The sequence below is a fragment of the Punica granatum genome, chromosome 8, assembly GCF_007655135.1.
Source record: "Punica granatum isolate Tunisia-2019 chromosome 8, ASM765513v2, whole genome shotgun sequence".
Classification (NCBI taxonomy): domain Eukaryota; kingdom Viridiplantae; phylum Streptophyta; class Magnoliopsida; order Myrtales; family Lythraceae; genus Punica; species Punica granatum.
In genome coordinates, this window is record NC_045134.1 from 952,262 (window position 1) to 976,550 (window position 24,289).

A 24,289-nucleotide genomic window follows, 5' to 3' on the forward strand; every position below is an offset into this window, starting at 1 on the left:
AACCTTTTTATTGAGCAAATTTTTTTTCCATAATTTGTAGATTATTTATTTATTATATAATTAAAATTTAAAATAGAAATGTAAAGTAATTATTTCCAGATATATATATCTATATATACATATTGGCTCGGGATAGGAAAACGGCTTAAGTTCAGCGAGTCAGCCGAGCTGAAGAAGATCGCAAGAAGCAGAGTGAGTGCAAACGTTGGAACACAACGAACGGCAATGGCGGCAACCGCTCGCCTGCAACTCCTCCACACTCCCTCCATTATCAGACCTTCGGTTCTCTTCTCGAGGCCTTGCTTTAGCTCCGGTCTCCATTGCTCCCGCCTCCGCAAGATCTCCACCTCCCCTGTCCTTTGCTCCAATTCAGATCAAACACCGCAGGTCCTATCTCCCATTTGATTTCTTAATAATCCCCGTATATGCGTGTTTTATGTATGGCGTGATTGAATGGTGTAAATACAGGCAGCTTCTTCAGCGGGTGCGTCCAGCAAGTCCATAGTCGGGGATCTGCTCGACTATCTGAATGAATCCTGGACTCATTTCCACGCTACGGGTAATGAAAAGATTCTGCCTTTACTCCTCCGTTTCCCCGAGAAAGAGAATCAATAGTAATGAAAGCATGAGTGGAAGTACTACTACATACTTGAATCAAACTCGAAGATAATCGCCATTGAAACGAGTCTTTACTCTGGATATTGTACCTATGGAGATGAAAAAAAGGGGGGGGGGGGGGGGGGGGGGGGGGGGGGGTGGGTTGGGGGGGGGTGGAACAGTTGATTGCTGTCTCCATCCTCATAGGGTCTATCTTGTTCTCTGCAGCTGAAGCAAAAAGACAGTTAATTGCTGCTGGGTTTCATTTGCTAAATGAGAATGATGAATGGGACCTTAAGCCTGGCGGGCGCTACTTCTTCACGAGGAACATGTCTTGTCTGGTTGCTTTTGCTGTAGGAGAAAAGTGAGTGCAGAGCTTCTCTATATTCTCTTCCCTGCTTATTCATCAACTTAATGTTGTGGAATATTAGAAAGTTTCTTACAAGGAGTTATGTCTTTGCAGATATGACGTTGGCAATGGTTTTCACATTATTGCTGCTCATACAGATAGCCCGTGTCTAAAACTAAAACCAAAGTCTGCATCAGCGAAATCTAATTATCTCATGGTCAATGTTCAAACATATGGTGGTGGTCTGTGGCATACTTGGTTTGATCGAGATCTAAGTGTCGCTGGACGAGTCATTGTAAGAGATAGTGATGGCTCATATCTGCACAAGCTTGTGAAAGTGAAAAGGCCTCTGCTCCGAGTCCCCACTCTGGCCATACATCTTGATCGGTTTGTTTCTGGCCCTTTTAACCAATACATGCAGTTATCATTATATAGGTGAATAGACAAATTAATGTCTCCTTTTATGTTTTGGAGATGCCATTGACATTATGCTTTTGATGTTCGTCTTCTAGAAACTCTAAAGAGAACGTATCATAGCTTTTCCTTTTGCCGCTCGATCATATGTTAGATATTCAGGTAGTATTTAGTGGCAGGGTGTGAAACCTGCTTCTTCTGCTTCCTGTTATATATTTTCCATACCTATTGGTTTTTAACTGCCAAATCCGTATACTGCGCTCACAGGCCTTTTATATTTTCATCTTTCTGGGTATTTAGCACAGTGAACAAGGATGGATTTAAACCAAACCTGGAGACTCACCTCATTCCTCTTCTTGCCACAAAACCGGAAGAAACATCAGTTGATTCAAATGACAAAAAGGCAGTCTCAAAAGCTGTTCATCATCCACTGCTTATTCAGGTAGTCTACTGGTACATCAATAGCTGTACATTAAAGTTCTAATATACACCCATGTTTGTTCGATACCACGTTGCTCTCATCTGTGCACTGCAATGATGCCCAGAGGCCAGATACCATAACATTTAAGAACCAATAGCATGTACATCAAACACTTATATTCCTTTCTAATTTCAGGTTTTGTCTGATGAACTTGGTTGCTCTGCCTCTGACATAATGAACATTGAGTTGAATCTTTGTGATACACAACCTAGCTGCCTTGGAGGTGGAAACAACGAGTTTATATTTTCCGGAAGATTGGACAATCTTGCTTCAAGCTATTGTGCACTGAGAGCTCTTGTTGATTCTTGCGGGTCACCGAGTGATTTATCAACTGAGCATGCTGTCAGGATGGTGGCTTTATTTGATAATGAAGAGGTAAATTTTGCTGCATCTGTCCATTCCCCATTCCAGTGATTCGGTTTTTCCCTTTTACTCGTTTCTATAGGCAATTGTAGAAAGCTCTGCTGTTGGAGTTATTCAGAGTAAAAATATGTATAATTATATTTAGCATCATTGTTCTACTGTGCTTATACTTTAATGAAGTTGTTATAGCACTCTTGGTCAGGTAGGTTCAGATTCATATCAAGGAGCTGGAGCCCCGACAATGTTTCAGGCCATAAGGCGCGTCGTTGACTCCCTGTCTCATAAGTATATTGGAGAGAGTGCTTTTGACCGTGCAATTCGGAAATCATTTCTCGGTACGCTTTCTGCGTGGATCTTAACTTCCAAGATGTTCCTTCTTTGGTCTTGTATTATCATGCGTTATAGAGTTGCCTTATCTGCAGTTTCTGCTGACATGGCTCACGGGGTCCACCCAAATTTCATGGACAAACATGAAGACCACCATCGCCCAGAAATGCAGAAGGGCTTGGTGATTAAGCATAATGCTAATCAGCGTTATGCTACAAGCGGAGTGACGGCTTTTCTTTTCAAAGAAGTTGGCAAAGCTCACAATCTTCCTACCCAGGTAAATATCCTCCGCTATTTTCTCAACCTCTGTCAAGATGATTATTCTATAGTGCTGCCGATAGAGAATGTGAAGCTCTGAAAAATCTCTGTTGTAGGAATTCGTTGTTAGAAATGATATGGGATGCGGGTCCACAATCGGTCCCATTTTGGCATCGGGGGTAGGAATCCGAACCGTGGACTGCGGTATTGCTCAACTTTCCATGCACAGGTACCAAATTCGATCTCCTGTCTTGGATTTTCATCAACCCCATAGTTGTCCCTCTTCATTTGTTATATATACACTCCGAGCATTGAGTTATTATTATTTTAACTGCAGCGTGAGAGAGGTATGTGGGAAGGAAGACATAGACATTGCCTACAGACATTTCAAGGCATTCTACCAAAGCTTTTCAAGTATAGATAGCAAGCTCACTGTAGACTACTAGAGCACATTATTCAGGTCTTCTCGTTCAATTCAAATCGAATAAGATTAATTATTCATAACGAAACAGGCACATTCTCAATGAGATTCCTGGAACAAGATTTGTTGTCTCGTTCATCTGTACTTCTATCTAATATCAGCGAAAAGATAGCGTTGATGAAACACAAGATCGTTTTCTTTCATCACTTATAGGCCGGCTTTAGAACACTTTCTGTAAACTACTCCACCATGAACCTGTGAATGACAAAGCATAGGTTTACCATTGCCAGTGGTCATCATAACGGGCCATAAGTCATCTTTCCTAAAGTTGTATTAACAACAAAGACTGCTTAATACAGCAGTTCCTCAGCAAGCAACATTCCATGGAAGCAAGCAATCTGCCGTAGAGCAGAGCATTAGCAAATATCAGTGATTCATGATAAGAAGGCCATGGCCACCGCGTGTATATGCACCAAAAGCTGAATCAACGGCTCGAACAATTTCCACTATCGTTTTCACCAAAAGTTTCCTCCAGAGCTGCCAGCTTTGGCTTTGCCCCACAGCACTGTCAAAGAATAAAACAAGTATATTCAGTATTTGCTCCTGACAATGTATGATCCAATATGGTCAAATAGAGGAAGAGACCAAGAAACAAAAAGAATTACCTTCTTCTCACCAATTAAAGCGTATATCAGTTCTTAATTTCTCCTAGTACTGTTCATCGTCATCAGCAAAATCTTTCATCACCATCATCGGTGACAAAGGGCTCTCAGCAAGCTCCAAATCGAACTGGTAAAACTGCCAGAACTAATGAGCTTCCCATCCTTGAGAACGTAGGAAGCTCCATAAAACACCGAGGCTAGTAGAGCGGAGATACGTCTTGACGGCAACAGTGTAAATGCATCCAACTTCCGCTCTAATCCGCACCTCGGTTGATATGCCTGCACTCCCGCTGCCAGCTATTAAAACAAGCAAACTCTAAGAGCCCGCCACAGTTCAGGCTCAAGTTTTCCGCTGGCGGAGTGCAGGCATGGCCCAAGCCCCTCACCAGGGCCGGGCTAACTCAGAACTCGTGTCAGGTTGCTGTTATGGGGCGTTTCAGTCAGTTAGCAGTAATGATGCATAATTCATCGTTCAAAATTAGTGGCTATTCATACTGAGAAAGATACTATTTGCAAACAATAGTTCCTGTCAAAAAACTATGAATTATCATATGCATTGTTAAATACTTGAGGGAAGTCTCTGGAAGTAGAACATAAGAATGTCTACAACCTAATATCTGTACCTTATTGGAACATGTTATGATAAGATAGATTAACATAAGATTGCATGAAGTTGTCAGGCTAGAAATTGAAAATTTTCCAACCCAATCAGAGCAAATTAGGGGAAAAAGGAGGAAATAACCAATTTCTTAATCTAAAAATAAATGCTTAAAACGTAGATTAGTCCAAAAAATATAGCACCTTGAACAAAGAGAGCCTCATGCTTTTACTGAGACTCTTCTATTGCATTTCTATCCATAAAAGGAACAAAATAGCAACTCACAAAATTCCTAAAAAAATGGATGCTTTATCTGTAACATTAATGCAAAACAAACAATTGAGTCATGGCAAAAACAAAGAAGAAATTTAAGTTGAAAATTGATGCATTGTACAAATAAAATACATTGAAAAATATCAAAACTTCAACATTAAATTGTGAGGGGAAAAAAGCACCATTAAGGAAGAAAATCTCTGGAAGAGAATATCATCAAGTAACACACACAACAGCTGTCACAACATTTAGATCACAGAAGCAGCACCAACTACATAAAATTCACGTCACTTGTGGAAACAGCACAGAGGCATCTGAATTCACAATACCTGCGAAAAGATCGAATGGACATTATCATGCGGATAACTGTAAGCCATCCCCGGCCGCTGACCAGAATATTGAGATGATTGCAGATGAACACCAGATGCCGAGTGCGCACCAGCAGGAGCCGGACTATAAGGTGTCATCAAAGTCTCAGGATGACCATATCCAATTCCCGCAGTGCCCGAAGGAGCAGCCCATAACCCGGAAAGATGTTGATGAAGTGGCAGAGGTTGGTGCTCAGCAGAAAGCTGAGGCCTATGAGGAGATCGAAGCTGTGGAAATTCTGTGTTGTAGTTCATTGACGGGGTAAAACTAGGTTGAATGGCATATGGTCCTCCATTGAATCCAAATCCGGGATCAAATCTTCGAGTATACCTAGAGAAAAACCAGCTTCGTTCAAATTTGAGAACAGAAAATTCCAGCAAATAAAATAGATTTACTGTTTCAAAATTCAGACAAATCCGATATCAAGTCTGCAGCCTGAAGGACCTCCCAAGTCTGGACATAGCAAATACATACAAATGATGAACTTGGGCTTAAATACCCATTCCTACACTCTCTAAGTGGGCAAAGCACCCATGAAATTGAACCAAGTATCACCGCTTCCACAGGTCACTAAAATCAACCATATAAGAAGGCCAGACGAAGAGCATCGTGACACTACTTGAACAATATATAACCACCCAAACAAAAAATATAAAAGCAGGTATGGTCAATGCACCTGTCATAGCTCCTGTCATAATCAGGGTCATTGCGTTCTACCTCGCGATCCCGGAAGATAGCAATTCTACTGTTTGCTCTACTCCTGCTAATTGGTTCTTTCTCTACCCTACCTCTACCTGATCTACTGCTCCCTGGAGCTGAGTCAATTATGCCTCTTCTTGAATTTGCATCAGTAACTCCAGAGATGGGTTTCTCTTCCATCTTAGATAACCCAAAGGAACCATCTTGGGAGCCATCCTGCATCCTAGGTTCAGTTTCAGGCCTTCCGCCGGCTCCACCACTGGGATTATTCGAGTTAAATATTCGTGCCCGAGCACGATTATACTCCTCCTTTCTTTCCTCAACACTTTTGGCACCGCTTGACTTCAAAGATTTCGAATTCCCGCCACCAGCATGTAGTGACTGTTTTTGAGGTCTCTGCTTAATGAAGACTTTGACCGCGCTTTTTTCTTCCGATGGTAGATTAACAGGGATGTCTGCTAAGCGAATTGCAGGAAGCCTACACTCGGACGTCTTCCGGACAATAATCCGAGAGCCAGAGCCATCGAGGGAGTTGCTGTCCAGTAGAACCATGGACTGGAGTGAATAATGCTGGGCAACGCGGTGCGCAGCCAATCTCAGATAAGAAGTGGGCAGCTGCTGAAACTCGAACTGCTGTTGAGTGGGATCACGGATGAATTTCTCCATGTCTTGCTCCATTCGCAGGACTGAACAGGAAATCAATACCGTCAACAGCATTATCTAATATTCTCTTGTAAAACAGGGAAGAAGCAAGTTACATAAAAGGGCAGCTCGAGCAACCACCGCCTGTATACTATATCATGTTACAAGGTTCAGATTGTAGTCTGTGGGGTATAAACAAGCTGCAAGGTTAATCGGACATCAAGATAGTAGAGAAAGCAAAGGTCCCAAGGATTATTCTTAAGGGAAACCTCAAAGAAGCACGAGTATCCATCACTAGCAGCTCAGCACCACATCGTTAATCCTGGCAGGCTCCTAATGAACCCCCAGCAAACACACTCAGAAAGTAGAGAAAACTTGTGGGGGGTAAAAGTGCTTACTTGAGAGCCGCTCGCGAGGGTTCTGCAAAGCTTCGCGGAGGAACTGATCGACCTGGTCGATGGCATCCTCAGGTGAATTACCGGAAGCAGGAGCTGAGGGAGCATGGGACGGAGCGGAGAGAGCTGAAGCGGGCCCGTCCTCGAGCAGCTGCTCGTGAGCTTTGGAGTCTTTGTTCTTGTCCTTGTTGGAGGAGAGCGTCAATCTGCTCACGGACTCCTCCAAATCGGCAACCTCCCAGGACTCGGGGGCCCCGAAATCCTCCACAGAGCCCTCCATGGGAATCTATCTCAAGAAAAGGACCGCAGAGGAGGAACAGAAAGGGAGGTAAACTGGGTCAGGGAACGGTCATCGGAAGTTGCTGAGGACTCCGAATTGAAAGGAAACCCTAGGCGGAGCTTGCAGCTTGGAATTCATGTGAGATGGTACGGAGAATTCTAGGGTTTAGTTTGGTCTGGTTTGGTGGGGGGTGGGGCAGAGAGAGAGAGAGGGAAGAAGCAGAGTTTGACGAAGACGATGAAGATGATGCTTAGAGGAGAGGGAGGGGAAGAGGAAGAGGAGAGAAGCCGTGTAAGCGTCCGAGCGATAATTCTATTCTGCTGTCTGTCCGACCTGTCACGGCACCTTCGATGGCTTGCTTCATTAATATTCCCTCTGCTCTTCGGACATCGGCTTTTCTTAATGCCGCGGGATAGGAATAATAGGATCTTCTTCACGCGCCACTCGGTCTATTGGGCCGAGCACTATATGGGCCTGGAGGCCCTCAGGCCCATTAATGGGCGCACAACATTGCCCGAACTCTGGTCTGAAAATTCGCATGCGATATCTCGCTTTATTCAATTCAGTGGTGTTTTTTGAAATGCAAGGTTTTGGTTTAGTTGGCGTGGCGTGGTAGATCATATATCAGAGCATTGTTTGGTGAGTAGAGACGCTTTCCTCTCGTCTACGAAGAAGTGGGAGGCATGTTTCTTGAAGAAACTTTAACGTAGTAGGGGAACGTATAGCGTCGCTTAAGAGAACTGGCAATGATTGTGTAATTAATGATGGAACTTGATGACTAGTGATTGGGTTGGCAGTTGATTAAGATCAACCGATGATTATGAAGGAGGAATTGAGTTTCAATTTTTCTTCTGTTTTTGGTATAAAAAAAATTGAGTTTCAATTATTGAGAATGATTGAACATTGAGTAAACTAGCACTTTCCAATAATAATAAATAAGAAAAAAAAAAGGAGAGTAACATCGAGTATTTTATAATAATGTAGTGAGTGAGCTCATCATGTAGGACTACAATTCTACCATTGGAGGCGAAACAAATTAGACTTTGTTGGGAATTGAGTGGAGTTAGTTATAAATAATTATATTTATTTGGGGTTATATAATTGTATTGTTGAATTATGAGAAAAAGTGGAAAAAAAAAGAGTAATGAATAGTTGAAAAAAAATAATGATTGTATTGTTGAATAGTGGAAAAAGTAATAAATAGTTGAGAGAATTTGATTATAAAAATTAAATTAAATTGTTAAAAAATTGAAGAAAATGAAAAAAAAGTAACAATTATGTTATTGAATTAAAAATAAGCGAAGTTAAATAGACTAAATTTTAAAAAAAATCCAAAACCCAACATCCCCTAACTTACCTAATAGTCAAGTGTGAGTAGTTAAGGAAGAACATCGCGGCAGGGTGCAGGCGGCCCGAGCTGTCCCCACCACGCAAAAGCTATTGGCCGGCACGCACTAGCCACGCTCTCACCACTAGACGCCATGGTCCATGCAACACTCCGTCCAGTCCAGGCGTTGAATCATGCACCCGGCCGCATGCACCTCCCGCTCGATGCACTGGCGGCCTTTCGGGAAAGCAGATATTTAGGGGGGCAGGATTGGGACCCACCGTGCTGACTGGCAATATCAACGGAAGGAAGGTGCATACACCGGGAATACAGTGTCAACCCCCTTGACATCAACGTCAACGCACTGGCTCAACGACCAGCCACCAACCAGTCAAACTTACCTTCAGTCTCTATTCCCCCCCTCTGTTGATCGATCAATCAGTTTGATCGTCACTCTCCTCTGCTTCTCTTCTTGCTTTCCCATTTCCTTCCACCTCCTTCATCCATCCCATCCCCCCGCCATATAAAGTACCGCATTCCTTATCTACATGGGCAGAGAGAGGATGCCCAGCACCCTCAGCAGCTGCAGCAATGGCGGGAAAGTTATTCAGCGGGTTCAGGGAGCTGCGGCCGCTACTCCACCTCCTCGTGCCACTCTGCCTCCACTGGACAGCCGAGGAAATGACAGTCTCTGTCCTCGTCGACGTCGTCACCGATGCCCTCTGTCCCGGAGACACCACCTGCTCTCAAGTCATCTACATCAACGGCCTCCAACAGACGGTCTGTACTCTACTTATCTCCCCTCACCTCCGCCTTGTGCAAATTCTCCGACTGTTAGCAGGGAAAAACAAAATATCACTCTGCAAGCCGTGTCCTTTTTGTTTTGTTTTCTCAATGCATTGCCTTTTGTATCGAATATCGGTTCAGGTTGTTGGAGTTTTCAAGATGGTCGTGCTTCCAATACTGGGTCAGCTTGCCGATGAACACGGACGCAAACCGATGCTCCTTCTCACACTGTCAACATCGATATTCCCCTTTGGTAAGACGGGCAGTTATATAGTTCCTGTTCGTTTGCTCTTGCGACTTAACATCAGATGGAGTAAAACTCTTCGATAAAGGTCTGGCACCAGAGAAGTGAATGAAACTCCCGATGGTCTTATACTTAATATAAATCATCGGTCCAGCAAACTTAGAAATAAGACCGTGAAATTATCCTCAGGACAATGTTCTTAAACATTCTCCTATGGTCTTGTTTCAGCTGTACTTGCATGTGGCCAGTCCAAGGGGTTTGTCTATGCTTATTATGTGCTCCGTACAATTTCGTACATTCTAAGCCAAGGAAGTATATTCTGCATTTCTGTGGCATATGCGGTGAGCTTTCTTCTGCTATGCATGCACTAAACTGTGAGTGAATCGATGCTACATCTTAGCAATCACATGTTGCTTTCCCCTAGTAGGCAGATGTTGTGGAAGAAAGAAAGAGGATCGCGGCATTTAGTTGGATTACCGGTCTTTTTTCTACTTCTCACATCGTGGGAAATTTGCTGGCAAGATTTCTCCCCGAAAGTTGCATATTCTACGTAAGTCGATGCTCTGGCTTGAGCTCAACTCGGCTCATATTTACCCATTTTGCTTTCCATGTGCTGATAAATTTTCCTGCGGCAGGTTTCAATAGCCTTGTTGATCCTTGGGGTGGTCTATCTGCAACTTTTTTTGCGTGAGACGTTCAGAGCAGCTCCAACGAATGAACAAGAATCAGCGTTTGTCACTAGAGTATCTAAGGTTCTATACAATCGATACAAGTCCATGAAAGACGCTGCAACACTGGTTTTGAGCAGGTACTTGTCAGTCATAATGACTAAATGAGATGGTATCGATAATGTTAGTCCTTTGTTGATGTTACATAAAGTAGCCATATACAACGGGCAAAACCTCCTATTATAATGTACACATTTTATCCTCGTTTGCTTTGCCCCATTTTTAAGAAAGTATTCAAAGTCGAGCATATGTTACTCTCTGCCATGCAGTGCAACGCTCAGGGTGATTTCTCTGGTTCTGTTCTTCTATGAGCTGGGGATGTCTGGCATCAGTAACATCTTACTGGTGCGTTTATACAAAACCATATACGATCTTTATGTTGCCAATACTATGATTATAACCTGACGTATCATGATCCATCTTGTGTGTTTTTAGTTGTACTACAATATAATTGATGCTGCGTATTGGTAAATCGTACTTTCGTGGTACCATGGTTCAAATCATTTGACAGACAGTTCTATTCAGGCATTTGGATACAGTTCATTTGAACCATCAAATGCTAATAACCATAGTTCTATGTGCAGTACTATCTCAAAGCAATATTTGGCTTCGACAAGAATCAATTATCGGAAATTCTTATTGTTGTGGAAGCAGGTGCTGTAGTTTCCCAGGTTTGTTTTTTCTCCGGGAGCTTGCACATATATCTGTGCCTCTTAGGAATCTAACATAACACACCGAATAGTTATATGTTGTACTCATAGTCATTGTCTGCTAACCAAAATGACCATGAAATTTTCAGATTAACAATTGAACTGATGCCATATATCTGATATTTGCTGGGATAATGAGAGATACTATTCTGATTCTTCAATCTCCAGCAATTGTTCCAATTCTTCAGTCTCTAGCAATTGTTCTTAGCTGATCCATCTTTCCTTTTTCTGCTTTACAGATGCTGGTGCTCCCTCTTATTAATCCTTATGTCGGAGAGAAAATAATACTTTGTGCAGCCTTACTTGCATCAGTTGCTTATGTAAGCTCCCCGGGTTAGTGCATCATCAATCGGTTTCATGCCAGGAACTGCGATGGATCACTGATCTCTGTTGGTTCTTCCTGTGCAGGGATTGTTCTATGGCTTTGCGTGGGCATCATGGGTATGTAGATTTATGTTGTTCCCCAATTATCTTATGTAATTAGATGACATGGTCTACCGTATCATTAGTTACCTTTCTCGTTTATTTATGAGGCCTGCAACAATTACAAAATAATATGCATATTAATTATCTGCAGGTACCATACCTAAGCGCCTCCTTTGGAGTCATTTACATTCTTGTTAAGCCTTCGGTGGGTACTGTTTCATTCAGGACTTCAACCGGTATGTGGAGAGCGAATTGGCTCTCTCGTATCTTCGTTTGCTGTTATTGGTCTTTCTCACGATCAATGTCTCAATGTGCAGACTTATGCAATCATCTCAAAAGCATCTAGCTCCACCAACCAGGTAACAGAAGAGAAATTGCTTCGCACAGATGTTTGTTTATATGTCCTGCATAACTCCATCCCCGTCGGTCTTTGCCCTTTTTGGTTTCAACAGCTTTCCTAATTGTTTGGTTTCCTAGCTAGAACATGTAACTACAATTATAATGTGTATTAGTTCTGGAGAGAAGTTCGAAACTAATGGAAGGAATCCACCCTATAGTGAAAAGGATTGACAACCTCTTTGTGCTTTCGATGCAGGGCAAGGCACAAGGTTTTATTGCCGGTGTGGAATCAATAGCAAGTTTCCTATCGCCCCTCGCCATGAGTCCCCTGACTTGTGAGTCCTGAATCCCCAGTCTGTCTCCTTATTTTTTTGGACATAGAAAACAGCAGAGTCTTATGATCATCTTTGAGAATCCATCGGTTAAATTTGGATATCTGTTGTCCTTCCCAGCCTTGTTCTTATCCAGCAGTGCCCCTTTCAACTGCAAGGGATTTAGCATCATATGTGCCTCCGTTTGCATGGTGAGAGACTCTTCCCCAATACTAACAGATCCGACTACGTATGGAAGACGGCCTCTAATCTTTGTTGTTCCTGATCATAACTGATCGATCTTGTTATTATCATGTTTTATTCATCCTTTAAGGTCATATCTCTATGCTGTGCCTGCCTGCTAAAACCAGAGAGAAGCACGAGCTCCGACCCTGAGGACTTCGGAGAAGACTCAGAAGCTCCATTACTTGGCAGCAGCAGTTGATATACAGGCCATTGCTTGCAGCAGTATTTTACGTGCAGTAATCTAATTAAACCGTTAGTGAGGATCGATTCACCCTTCCAATTTCATGATGTGGACTAGACATTAGATGGTGATCAGCTGAGGTGTACTGTATGTGCAAAGAATAATAAAGAAGCAGCCAAATGTATGAGAGACCGGCCAGTCGTTAAGGCGGTAGGAAAAGTCGTTAAGGATTGTATAATAAATTAGTAATGTTAACTAGTGAGCATGATGCCACGGGAGGATACTATTGCGAATGTTATAATTTATTTTAAGTACGTTAAATTATATATATGTCATAAATCTATCAGTAAAAAAAATGTAATTAGATATCACGAAATAAAAATAGTCTTTTCAATACAATGTCATCTTTATATTTGATATGCATATATATATATATATATATATGTATGTAACATTTATTTGCTATACTATATCATAAACTGTCGCTATATCAAGAGTATGTAAAAGTTTTTATCGAAGCATTATACGTTCTTGAGTTCAATTCATACTTTTGCTTCTACTGTTTGAGATTTATTTTTTTTCCTTTTCTTAGATATGAAATGATATTGAGAAGATGAAGTGAATGAAAAATATTGTAACACCGTCAAATTAAAAATTAAAAATGCACAATGCACACTGAAAATATGAAAATAGACAATTATATGAGCATTCGTTTATCCATTAAAAAGGAAATATTGGAACTCATATATTAATAAAGTAAACCTTATATATCTTTCAGTTATTTGAATACCTAAATTTACATGTGTATCGTGAAAAAAAAAAGTATTTCCTTCCCTAATTAATATCATATGAGAAAAATGGGGCAAATAAAATTGGGCAATAGTTTGAGGGTTTCTTATAAAATTGACTAAACATAACAGCTTTGTGAATTTTTATTAAAAGTATTTCGCCATCTAAGATTTTTTTAATTGTTAAAAATAAAAAGTAAATTAGAAAAGAAAAGGGGGGCAATAATGTGAATAACACGTCTCGAACATAACACCATGAGGTAAATAAGAAGGCATTGTACCACCCAACTAATCTCCACTTCTGTCTCTTTGCTTTTTTATCTTAATACCTAAGATCACACTAATAAAGACATGATACGTGAGGCTTAAAATTATTTTGGCAGATATAAGAAGAAATCAAAAGAAGGGATGAAACCGAAAAACAATCGAAGTTTAGAGAAAAGTATCTAAATGGATATTTTAATCGAATTTTGCGATGTAACTTGTTTTAGTTGATTTTTTATTTTAATAAGATAAGATATGATATGATATGTTAATTTTGAGATTATGTTGGAGAATATGATTATTTTAAATTAATTTAAAGATAATAAATTTTATATATTATTAAGATAAGATAAGATATGATATGATATGTTAAGCTTGAAATTATTTTGGCAGATATGAGGAAAAATCAGAAGAAGGGATGAAACAAAAAAATAATCAAGGTTTTGAGAAAAATATTGAGAAAAAGGAAAGGAAAGGGTAGAAATGAAGAAAAGGAAAGAAGGGACATGTGTCAATTTCTCCTTCAATTAACCCATAAACAAGAAATTTAGTATTGTTATTATTACTAAGATAAGGGTCCGCACGATGCAACGAATCTCCAAAAAAGTTCTCAATCAATAATATTGTCTTATGATATAAGTGCGAAAAATGATTTTAGTAATAATGAAAAGCAAAAATATTAACATATTAATATCGCGTGACTTATTATAAAATTGATATAACACACTAAATTCAAAATTGTCTTAGTTTAATAAATATATAGACGTGGAAAAAAATGAGAAGCTTAATCAGATGATATGATAAGAAAAGTATAAAAAGGTAAAAGTTTAGTGAAATATTAAAGATAGTGATTAAATAACATCTCAATAAAAATTAAGAGGGAATTATGTATATGTTAGAGATATAATTAATTTTATAAAAATTACAATATTAATTCATATCTATTTGTAATATGTATTAGCATATAATTCTAGCTAATTCCTCTTCATTAAGTATCTCCTAATTTTTTAATATGTTACTATCATAACTTATCCTTACTGCAATATATATACTTTGCAGCAGATGCAATATATTTTTATTGATTTTGATACCGTTTTGATATATAATATCAAGTTGGGATGTACTCAAATATTATGATGATTCTTTTATTTAGTATAAAGGGCAAACAAATATATATGGGGTGCATTATAGTGTTGAAAAGATGCACCATATAATACACCAAATCTATAGATAAAAAAATATTATAATTATTGTAACTTTTACTAAGTATAAATTTAATTGAAAATTTCAATATTAATCTTATCTCGAAAAGCATACTTGAGTGCGGGAAAAAGAACAAAATCCATCTTAATAGTACATGGAATGAATATAAAAAAAAAGGCATAAATGCAGAAATAAATAAAAGTTTAGTTGAAAAAAATCTTAGTTTCAATCAGTTTAAAGTCATCATTGTGAACCCGTTAAAGTGGTATTCGAAATTCATTTAAAATATCTCGCAACTACGACCAGTCCAAGCCATGATTGTCAATAGACTGGAGTAACCTTGCATTTAATCGAAAAAAGAATTATGATGTTTCCAATGTCATGTTTAAAAATCATCGCGGAGAATGGTATTCGAAATTCATTTAAAGCATCTCGCAACCACAACCAACTCAAACTATGATTGTTAATAGGTTAGAGCAATCTTACATTTAACTAAAAAAAAAGAATTAGGATATTTCTAACGTCATGATAAAAACTATTTAAATTGCGATGGCTACTTGAAATAAAACTTTTTATATTTAGGTAAATAAATTATTAAAAATGATATATATATATATATAAAAGCCTTGCATGATATTATAAACTAATATCGAAAAATCAAAATAAAAAGCCAAAGTTTTGATAGTTTGACACAGGGTCATTGTAAACAAGAGATTTAGTATATTAAGATATAATGACACATTCTTTGGTCAATATAACGATATGATTTTTAACTTTCGATCTAACTTAATCAAATGTTGAACGGTTTATATATTAAATGATCCATAGGTAAGTCGTTGGCGTCGCATCAATGCAAATGAAACAAATGAAAAGGATATTTGCTAAGCCTTATTATTCAACGAGTTAGACATTTACCGAAACTAAATAAAATATTTTTAGGTAGGATAAGAGAGTTTCTGACAAGAAGTAGTTATGATTGTGACTTTCGATCTAACTTAATCAAATGTCGAACGGACTCTATCAAGTGATCCATAGATCAGCCGTTCGTTGCATCAATGCAAACGAAACAAATGAAAAAAGAATACGGGTATTTACCTAACATGATTCATGATTTGTCCGTTTTGTCAAATCTACCATATGCTTTTTTTTGTCAAATCTATCATATAGTTTACTTTTTGCATCAAATCTATCACGGCGTTATCTTTTCTGTCGACATCTAACGGTCGTGCTGACATAGCGCCTACGTGGCAAGTGTGGCCCACTATCTCTCCACGTGCCACGTCAGCACGACTGTTAGATGTTGACGAAAAAGATAATGTCGGGATAGATTTGATGCAAAAAGTAAATCATGAGATAGATTTAACAAAAAAAAGTATACGATAGATTTGACAAAACGAACAAATCATGAGTCATTTTAGGTAAAAAAACCGAAAAGAATACTATTGGTTGACTTATTATTCAACCAGTTAGACATCTATCGAAAAATAAATAAAATACTTCTAGACAGGATAAGAGAGTTTCTGAAAGGAAATTACGGTGAATCAACCAAATTTTGGTTGAGCGAGAGAAATATGATATATTTATTATCCAGAAAACGATATATTTGATTTAATTTATTTGCATTTGGGCTACGGCCCCAATTCCACCGAAAAATGTTATGTTTGACATTTGTAATGTATATAAACCATCTATCATCATAACTACAGGGATGAAATTTAACTATAAATTAATGCTCTGATTTTACAATCATATTTTTAAAATTGTAACTCTAATTTTAATTCCATTCACAATACAACAAAAATTAATAACATAATTATTTTTTTTCTTTTTCTTTAATTTTTTAACAATTCATTTCAATTTTTAATATTAAATTCTCTCGACTATTCATTACTTTTTTCACAATTCAACAATACAATCATTATTTTTTTCACACTTTTTCTCATAATTCAACAACACAATCATTACAATACAATTTAAATCAAAACTCAACTCTACTTAACTCTAAAACCAAACACACCATAAGCTTTTAGAATGTGTTTGAATTTAGAGTTGAGTTGAGTTGAATTTTGAATTTTAATTGATTTATAATGATTGTGATGTTGAATTATGAGAAAAAAGTATAAAAAAGTAATGAATAATTGTGATAAAGTAATAATTAAGTAATAATTGTGTTGTTGAATTATGAGAAAAAGTGTGAAAAAGCAATAATTAGTTGAGATAAAATAATGATTAAGTAATAATTATGTTATTGAATTAAAAATAAGTGGAGTGGAGTTGAGTTAAAAAATATTCAAAATCCAAACACACCCTCAGAGATCGGACTTTACGTGTGGTATAGAGATTTGAAATAAAAGCATCTCGTTTTTTTTTTTTGATAAATAAGATAAGAGCTGTATTAATTCATAAAAGGTACATCGATCTTTGGATAACCCTCAAACATACAAAAGGAAGGAAAATTTGACTTATTGCCAAGCTGGCCTAAGTCATGAGCTTGAGAGTTATCAGATCGTGGAATCCAAGTACATTTCCAATCCCAGAAAAGAGCTAATAATCTAACGATGTCGGAGACTAAAGGTTTGATTTCCCAAGGGGAGCGATGCGGAGAAATAATAGCTTCAATTAGCAGCAGGGCATCCGACCTAATCCAGATCTTCTGCCATCCTTGGTCAAGCGCCACGGAGATTGCGAGCAAGACTGCTCGGGCTTCAGCTTGCAGGGGGGAGGCTGTTTCTGCTTTTGAAATCCATGAGTGTGATGTGAGCCTGTTTGGTTGGCTTCTAGTTCCTGCAAGGGTGGCGTTTTCTGAGGTCCATGCGGCATCAGTATGTATGAAGCTCCACTCTGCGGAGAGACTGCTTGCTTCCTCTTCTTGCTGGTCAGATCCCGAAATGGGCTCGAAATGAGGCAGTGGAGCCCGACATGTGCTGTATTCTGTGAAAGCGCGCCCGATGCTGCGAAGGTATTCGGATAGGTCGGCGATTCGCCCTGCAAACAAAACATCATTTCTTAGAGACCAGAGACGGTATAAAATGATGGAGCCATAAAGAGAAAAGTGTAAGCTGTTAGTCAAATGGCGAGAAATGCAAACAGGAGGATTCGCAATGAAGTTGACAATATCAGCAGGCGTAGTGCATGGGATTGCTTCAGCGCATATATCCCATGGTGATTCCCTCCAAGCGACGCGATAAAAGATGCATTCTCGAAAGAGATGCGCAAAGTTATCGGAGCTGGTACGACAAAGCGGACAAGGAGTATCGCTTTGAGAGAACCAGGGGAGGCATTCACTAGCAACTCTCCATAAATGGATTTTCAGGCGGTCATGAATCTTTAAGCTCCAAAGCTTTTTCCAGTTTGTGGTCTGGGACGTGTTGAATCTGTGGTGCTGGTCTAAGAGATAGAAAGATTTGACACTGTGCGATCCTGAAGAGGACGGAGTCCATACAATTGAATCACCATAATCTTCTAGAGGGATATGGATTTTCAAGATATTTCTCACCGTGGCTTGATCGAAGAGATTCAGGAGCAGAGGGGTGTTCCATCTTTTGGGATGGAAGAGCATTAGGTCGCGAACCTTGGTGTCTGGTTCGGCTTGAATACCTATACTCGGGATAGGTTTAAAGGATGGATTACTTGGGATCCAAGGGTCATGCCATGCGGAGGTGGAATTGCCATTTCCAATGGAGAAACACGTACCTGCCTGAAGTGTATTTCTGCACCATAGAAGTCCTTTCCAAATGCTTGAAGTGGAAGCTGGAGTACGTTGGTTTGGGCCTAGGGGACTCCCATACTTTGCCTTCATTACTCGCGAGGCTAGGCTATTTGAATTAGAGGCGAGGGCCCAAGCCGTTTTGGAAAGCATGGCGCGATTGGAGTCTTCAGCCCTTCGAAAGCCCAAGCCTCCGGATGCTTTAGGCTGGCATAGAGCGGCCCAACTTTTTGGAGTGAAGGTATGTCCTATTTCTTTTGAGTTCCCCCACCAGAATCGGCTTGTAGCTCGATCAATTTCATTTAGAGTTGATCTGGGGAGCCGAAATAAGGACATTGTGTATATGGGGATTGAGGAGATAACTGAGTTCACTAATGTAGCTCTTCCCGCCCAAGATAGAGATCTTGCTTTCCAAGAGGATAACTTGTTTTTGATTTTATCAATAATGAATTGGAATGAATCTTTTCGTTTCTTCTTGATAAGGAAGGGGTTACCAAGGTAGCGGGAGTCTTCTTTGAGCTTTTTCATTCCCATTGCATTTTTGATATCTCTGCGAGAAGCGGCTGGAGTGTTCTTTGAGAAGTATACTCCTGATTTTGCGTTGTTGACCTCTTGTCCCGACCATGAGCAAAATTTATCAAGGATATTCTTGACATTATTTGTGTCGGCGGGGGTTGCTCTAGCTAGAATTAGCAGGTCATCGGCGAACATTAGGTGAGAGATTTTGGGCGCGCCTCTGCAGATTTGGATTCCTCTAATGGCACCTTGCTCTTCGGCCCTGTACATGAGACGGGATAATATCTCCATGGAAATGACGAAAAGATAGGGGGAGATTGGATCACCTTGTCTTAAGCCTCTTTTTGGGGAGAAATATCCGTGTGGTGACCCATTTATGAGGATGGACATTGCAGAGGTGGAGATGCACTGGTGTATCCAGGCGATGAATTTTTCATGAAAGCCAAATTGCCTGAGGACTGTAATTATGAAGCTCCACTCTAACTTGTCAAAGGCTTTCATTAGGTCGATCTTCATGGTGACCCAGCCTTTTCGCGCCCTTGATGTCTTCATTGTGTGGATAATTTCTTGCGCGAGAAGTCCATTTTCATTGATCCATCTGCCTTCAATGAAGGCAGTCTGATTTGGCGAGATTAGTTTATGAAGTAGGGGCTTTAGCCTTTCTGCGATGATTTTGGATATAACTTTGTAACAGACATTGCAGAGACTTATAGGCCGGAAGTCCTTAAAGGTGGAAGCCTTTTTGGACTTGGGGACAAGGGTGATGAAGGTGTTGTTCCATTCCTTGAGGATTTTACCGGAGAAGAAGAAGCTTTGGACTACCGATGTGAGTAGTGGCTTGATGATGTTGCCGTAGTGCTTGTAAACTAGTGAAGGGATGCCGTCTGGTCCAGGTGCCTTGAGATTTGGAATGGAATTTAGGGCATGTGTGATCTCTTCACGGGTTGGGATGGAGGTAAGGAGGATGTTCTCTTCATTTGTGATGATAGGTTCCACTAATCCTTCAAGGTCTTCCGGGAAGGTGGGAGAGGTAGAGGTGAATAGGTCCTTGAAGTTTTTAAGGAAATAATCTCCGATGCTCTCAGGGTCTTCTATCCATTGATTCCCTTCTCCCTTTACAGCGGCGATGTGATTTGTCCTCCGTCTGATGATGGTGGAGAGGTGGAAGAATTTGGAGTTTCTGTCACCATTTTTTAACCATAGTTCCCGGGATTTTTGTCGCCAGATTAAGTCCTTCCTTAGCAAAATCTCATCAAGCTCAGCAAGCAGTGAGTCCTCTCTTTGCTTAGTTTCAGGATTGGGAATATCGCACTGAATCTCATCAAGTTCTTCAATGATGCCTGCAATTTTAGTATCACAAAGGCCAAAACAATTTTTGTTCCAGTTTTTCAAGTCTTTTTTCATGATTTTAAGTTTGGAGGAAAATTGGTAAGCCTTTGAGCCATTTATTTCGTAATTCCAGGCATTTTGAATTACTTCATTACTGCTTGGATCGCGGGTCCAAGCTTCTTCAAAACGGAAAGGTTTAGGGCGTTTAGTAGAATCCATCCAAAGCTTGGCTAATATAGGGTTGTGATCGGATTTAATGCTAGGCAGATGCAAAACACCAGCTTTTGGGAACAAGAGACGCCATTCATCATTTGCAATAGCACGATCTAATCTTTGTTTGATGTGAGCAAGCCCGGATCGTTTATTTCTCCAGGTAAAAGGATTTCCACTGAAGCCTAGGTCAATGCAGCCCGAGAGGCTCATAAAATCATCAAGGTAGGGGCGGCTTGAGGAAACAAAGGGTTTTCCGCCCCTCTTATCATTTCTAGAGCAAATTTCATTGAAATCACCAATAAGCATCCAAGGGCGTTTAATATCAGTGGCAATGTTGGCTAGATCAGTCCAGAAATCATGTTTTAGGTGAACATATGGGGGGCCATATACACAAGTAAGACACCAAGAGGCAGGTAAAATAGCATGATCAATGATAGCATGGATATAATGAGGAGAGTGTTGGAGGATTTGTACCTTGAGTTCCGTGTTCCAAAGCAAGCATAGTCCCCCTACTGAATTTGTAGCATCCACCGAGAAAATACCGTCCATCTTGCATCGCCGAGCTAGCTTCTTGCATCGATCAGAATCAATTTTAGTCTCTGATAGGAATATTATGCTGGGCTGGTGCTTATTTTGGAGGAGCCTTAAAGCGCGAACTGTCGGGTCTCCTGCCATTCCCCGACAGTTCCAAGCGAGGATACTCATGGATAAGTTGGGGGCATGCTTGGGCCCGCCTCCTCGGCCATTTGGATGTCATTGGGGGTATCGCTATCTTCCATCTCCTCAACGTAGTAGTGCGGATTTGGCTGCTGCTGCCCCGGGGATATTGCCATTCTGTTGGGGGGGGCGAGTAAGGAGCAGCTCGCTTAACTGGCACTATAGTGGGAAATTCCAATTTTCTTTTCCTGGCGAATGGGTTATAGAAAACGGTGTTGGCTGAAGGACAGTTGAATTCGAGCGAGTAATGGACCGGGTAAATTGGGCCCGTTGGGGAGTCCATTGGGCTGCTAGTGATTCCCAAGTAAAGGGAGTCCATTGGGCTGCTCTGCTGGCCCGTAAAGTCCCAGACTTGGCCCAGCTGAGATGGGCTTCCTTGGGCCTCCTCTTCAGGCCCGTCTTGCTGGGCTTCTCCTTTCAGTCGCGAATTGGGGGGAAAATTGCTATGGTTCCTCTGCTCATCGTCGTACACAGAAGACAGAGGGGATTGAGAGGGGGTTTGAGCAACGGCTCCCTCCTCCGTGTCAGATTGGACGTCAAAGTCAGGGGCTAAAGCTGCAAGATTGTCAGGTATGTTGAAGATTATTTTGAATTTCGGTTTCTTGGGAGCAGTGTCGCCTCTGTGAGTTGGGGGTTTGGGGGAAAGGTAGGGGGTGTGCGGAGAGCCGTTGGGCTCGGTTCCGGTCGAGCCAGAAGGGGTGTTTGGAGGGGGAGAGTCAGGGACGGCAGCTACCTGGGGTGGTGGGAGGTCGTTTTTTGGATCGTATCTGAGCCATGGACCGTATTGGTCGGGGATAATCGGCTGGTCTGAGCTGCAATTTCCCTGTTCGTGGCCTAGGGTTCCACAGTCGTAACAGAAGGTTGCGAGTTTTTCGTACTTGAAGTAAACCCACGAGGCCGAATTGTTTCCTCTGGCAATTAGGTACCCCGGGCACAGAGGCTTAGCTGTGGGAACTTTCACCAGTGCGCGAGGGGTGACGAACCACTTGGGGACACTGCCTTTATTTTTCCAGTCAACTTGAACCACTGAGCCAGCTTGCTTAGCGAGTTGGGTTATGTTCTGGTGCGAGAGGAGCTCTGGAGGAATTCCCCTGAGTTGGATCCAGAAGGCAACAGAGTTGAACTTGATCTCCTCGAACGGGAGGGCTCGGTCCCACCTTTCCAGCATCATGTGGGCGCCTTGGACGTGGTAGGCACCTCCCTTTTCTATTGCAATGAGGTCTCTTTGGTCCCTGAAGAGGCAGACCAGTATTTCTTTATCTCTGTCATCAGGGATTATTGTGACACCCTTTTTCACAGCCCAAATCTGAATGAGGCGTGGGATGATAAGCTTCGGAGGAGGGATTCTGAAACCGAAAGGCTTGACTAGGAGTGTGAGCGGGGCGGGATCAGGTGCCTCTTCATCATTGGCAGGAAGATCGAGCACCTCAGCGGTTGGAGCCATGGACATATGGGCATTAAACATCTCTGCTAGGTTGATGTTGAGGTCAGTAGGGTCCATTGTGATCTTTCTGCTCGGTGGGGGAGTGTCTTGTGGGGTCAGAGGAGGAATGAGAGCAATCTGGGCAGTGAGAGATACTGAAGTCGCAGGAGGATATAGAGGGATAGGATCAGGTTTAGAGAGCTTCATAAATGCCATTTTTGTTCTGAAGTACACAGTTGGTGAGGAATGTTCAGAAAGAAGATCAGAATAGATCTTGGCTTTATGAGTATTGAAAGCTTTGCGTGGGAAAAGGGGGGTGGGTGGCGCCATTGAAGATCCAAGCATCAGTGCAGTAAAGAAGAAGAAGAAAGAAGAAGGGAGCTGAGCTTCCAACGGAGGGAAGAAAGGAGAGCTCTCAACAGAGGAGAGAGACGGCAAATAAAAGCATCTCGTGAAAAATGTAAAATTGACGCACAAATGAAATCAAATATAGACCGTTGGATGAGAATATTCATCGTCTCAAAAAAAAGGAGGAGGAGAGAGAAAAAGAAAATAATGGAAAAGCATATATCTATCCCATCACATATTAGAGTTGGAAATGAAAATGATAAGCAGGGAAAATTTAGGGGAAAAACTAGAGAAGTGTGGAAAACGTTGATACACGAACTGCCAACTATTGAGAAAATATTCTCTACGTATTACATAATCAATTAAAAAGTTTATAGGTGAAAGTTTATGGACTTACTTAGAGATTAATTTTTTACTTTTAAATATCTTAATTAGGTATTACGTAATCAAATGACTGAAGAACACTTGCCAAATATTTACTCATAATTATTTAATCCAACTAAAAAAAAGACCCCAAAGGGAATAAAAAAAAACTTTAGTTTCCCTTTTTTTTTTTGCCACGAAAATTTATCGTACTTTTGGCTGCTATCTCGGGGGTACTGCCAAGCGAATTTCTGTACTGCCCCGAGAGCTCGTACTGCCCCCTGCCCTTTTTCGTCATTTTATACACCACAGGACCACAAGTCATCTACTTCCTTGTCTATTTTAAAGCCGCAATAGTCTCCCATAATGCCGCGTCAACAACCACCAAAAAAAGAAGCGAAAAAAATGAGCGAGTAGACTAAAAAAAAAGGCAATACATCCACCAAAAAAAAAAATAAAAAAAATCAGCGAGTATATTTGCATTTGCGCGTTTGGCATCAGTAGATGAATTCCACGAAGCTATTGCTTGATTTTCGAATAAAAAGCTTTACTTTATCAAACTCAATTACATTTTTTTTTTAATTTAATACTACAATTATTATTATTTTATTCTTTTTCATTTAATAATAATTTATTGTTAACTCTTTTTTTAACTACTTTTATAATTAATTTTTTAATAATAAATTATTCATATACTTTCACATCTATACATATATACATACATATATATATTCTCACTCATTCATATATATATCAACACTTATAATTATCATACAAAATTAAATTGAGCGATTCAACTCAAAAACCAAACGCATCCTAATGTTGTCAGATTTCTGTTTTGCTCCTCGGTTGCAATTACAGGCATGTTTGCCGATTCGACTAATTTTATCAGAAAATTTTACCTATTGGAAATCAGAATGCGAAAGAAAGAAATAAAATAAAAAGGGCACGTTCAGCAAAAAGGAAACGAAATAAAAAAAGAAAAAGAAAAAG

The 24,289-nt window shown here is 40.3% G+C and overlaps 3 protein-coding genes across 5 annotated transcripts; 2 read left to right on the forward strand and 1 right to left on the reverse strand.

The window, feature by feature from the left end:
* The first annotated feature begins 135 nt into the window (after positions 1-135).
* LOC116187643 (probable aspartyl aminopeptidase) lies at positions 136-3,342 on the forward strand. The gene is made up of 10 exons (XM_031516502.1): positions 136-387; positions 469-559; positions 826-961; positions 1,061-1,333; positions 1,661-1,802; positions 1,977-2,216; positions 2,407-2,539; positions 2,627-2,808; positions 2,906-3,018; positions 3,127-3,342. Exons 1-10 carry the CDS (start codon positions 226-228, stop codon positions 3,233-3,235), a joined length of 1,581 nt encoding a protein of 526 aa, XP_031372362.1. The 5' UTR covers positions 136-225; the 3' UTR covers positions 3,236-3,342.
* Positions 3,326-7,498, reverse strand: LOC116187644 (R3H domain-containing protein 2-like). 2 transcript variants are annotated; one of them, XM_031516503.1, is made up of 5 exons: positions 6,852-7,498; positions 5,789-6,497; positions 5,073-5,442; positions 3,876-4,293; positions 3,326-3,775 (listed from the first exon to the last, which is right to left on the reverse strand). In XM_031516503.1, the coding sequence occupies exons 1-4, from the start codon at positions 7,126-7,128 to the stop codon at positions 4,255-4,257; spliced, it is 1,395 nt and encodes a 464-aa protein (XP_031372363.1). In that variant the 5' UTR covers positions 7,129-7,498; the 3' UTR covers positions 3,326-3,775; positions 3,876-4,254. The 2 variants fall into 2 exon arrangements, with proteins under 2 accessions (XP_031372363.1, XP_031372364.1); XM_031516504.1 differs by having other exon boundaries at positions 3,385-3,775; positions 3,887-4,293.
* Positions 7,499-8,919: 1,421 nt separating this feature from the next.
* Positions 8,920-12,825, forward strand: LOC116188610 (hippocampus abundant transcript-like protein 1). 2 transcript variants are annotated; one of them, XR_004152268.1, is made up of 14 exons: positions 8,920-9,235; positions 9,383-9,494; positions 9,714-9,826; positions 9,913-10,035; positions 10,121-10,293; positions 10,483-10,558; positions 10,798-10,884; positions 11,163-11,243; positions 11,332-11,364; positions 11,501-11,585; positions 11,667-11,708; positions 11,945-12,023; positions 12,141-12,211; positions 12,334-12,361. XR_004152268.1 is itself a non-coding variant. In XM_031518072.1 (14 exons), exons 1-14 carry the CDS (start codon positions 9,047-9,049, stop codon positions 12,442-12,444), a joined length of 1,344 nt encoding a protein of 447 aa, XP_031373932.1. In that variant the 5' UTR covers positions 8,924-9,046; the 3' UTR covers positions 12,445-12,825. The 2 variants fall into 2 exon arrangements, 1 of the variants encoding a protein (XP_031373932.1); XM_031518072.1 differs by having other exon boundaries at positions 8,924-9,235; positions 11,501-11,554; positions 12,334-12,825.
* The last annotated feature ends 11,464 nt before the right edge of the window (positions 12,826-24,289 follow it).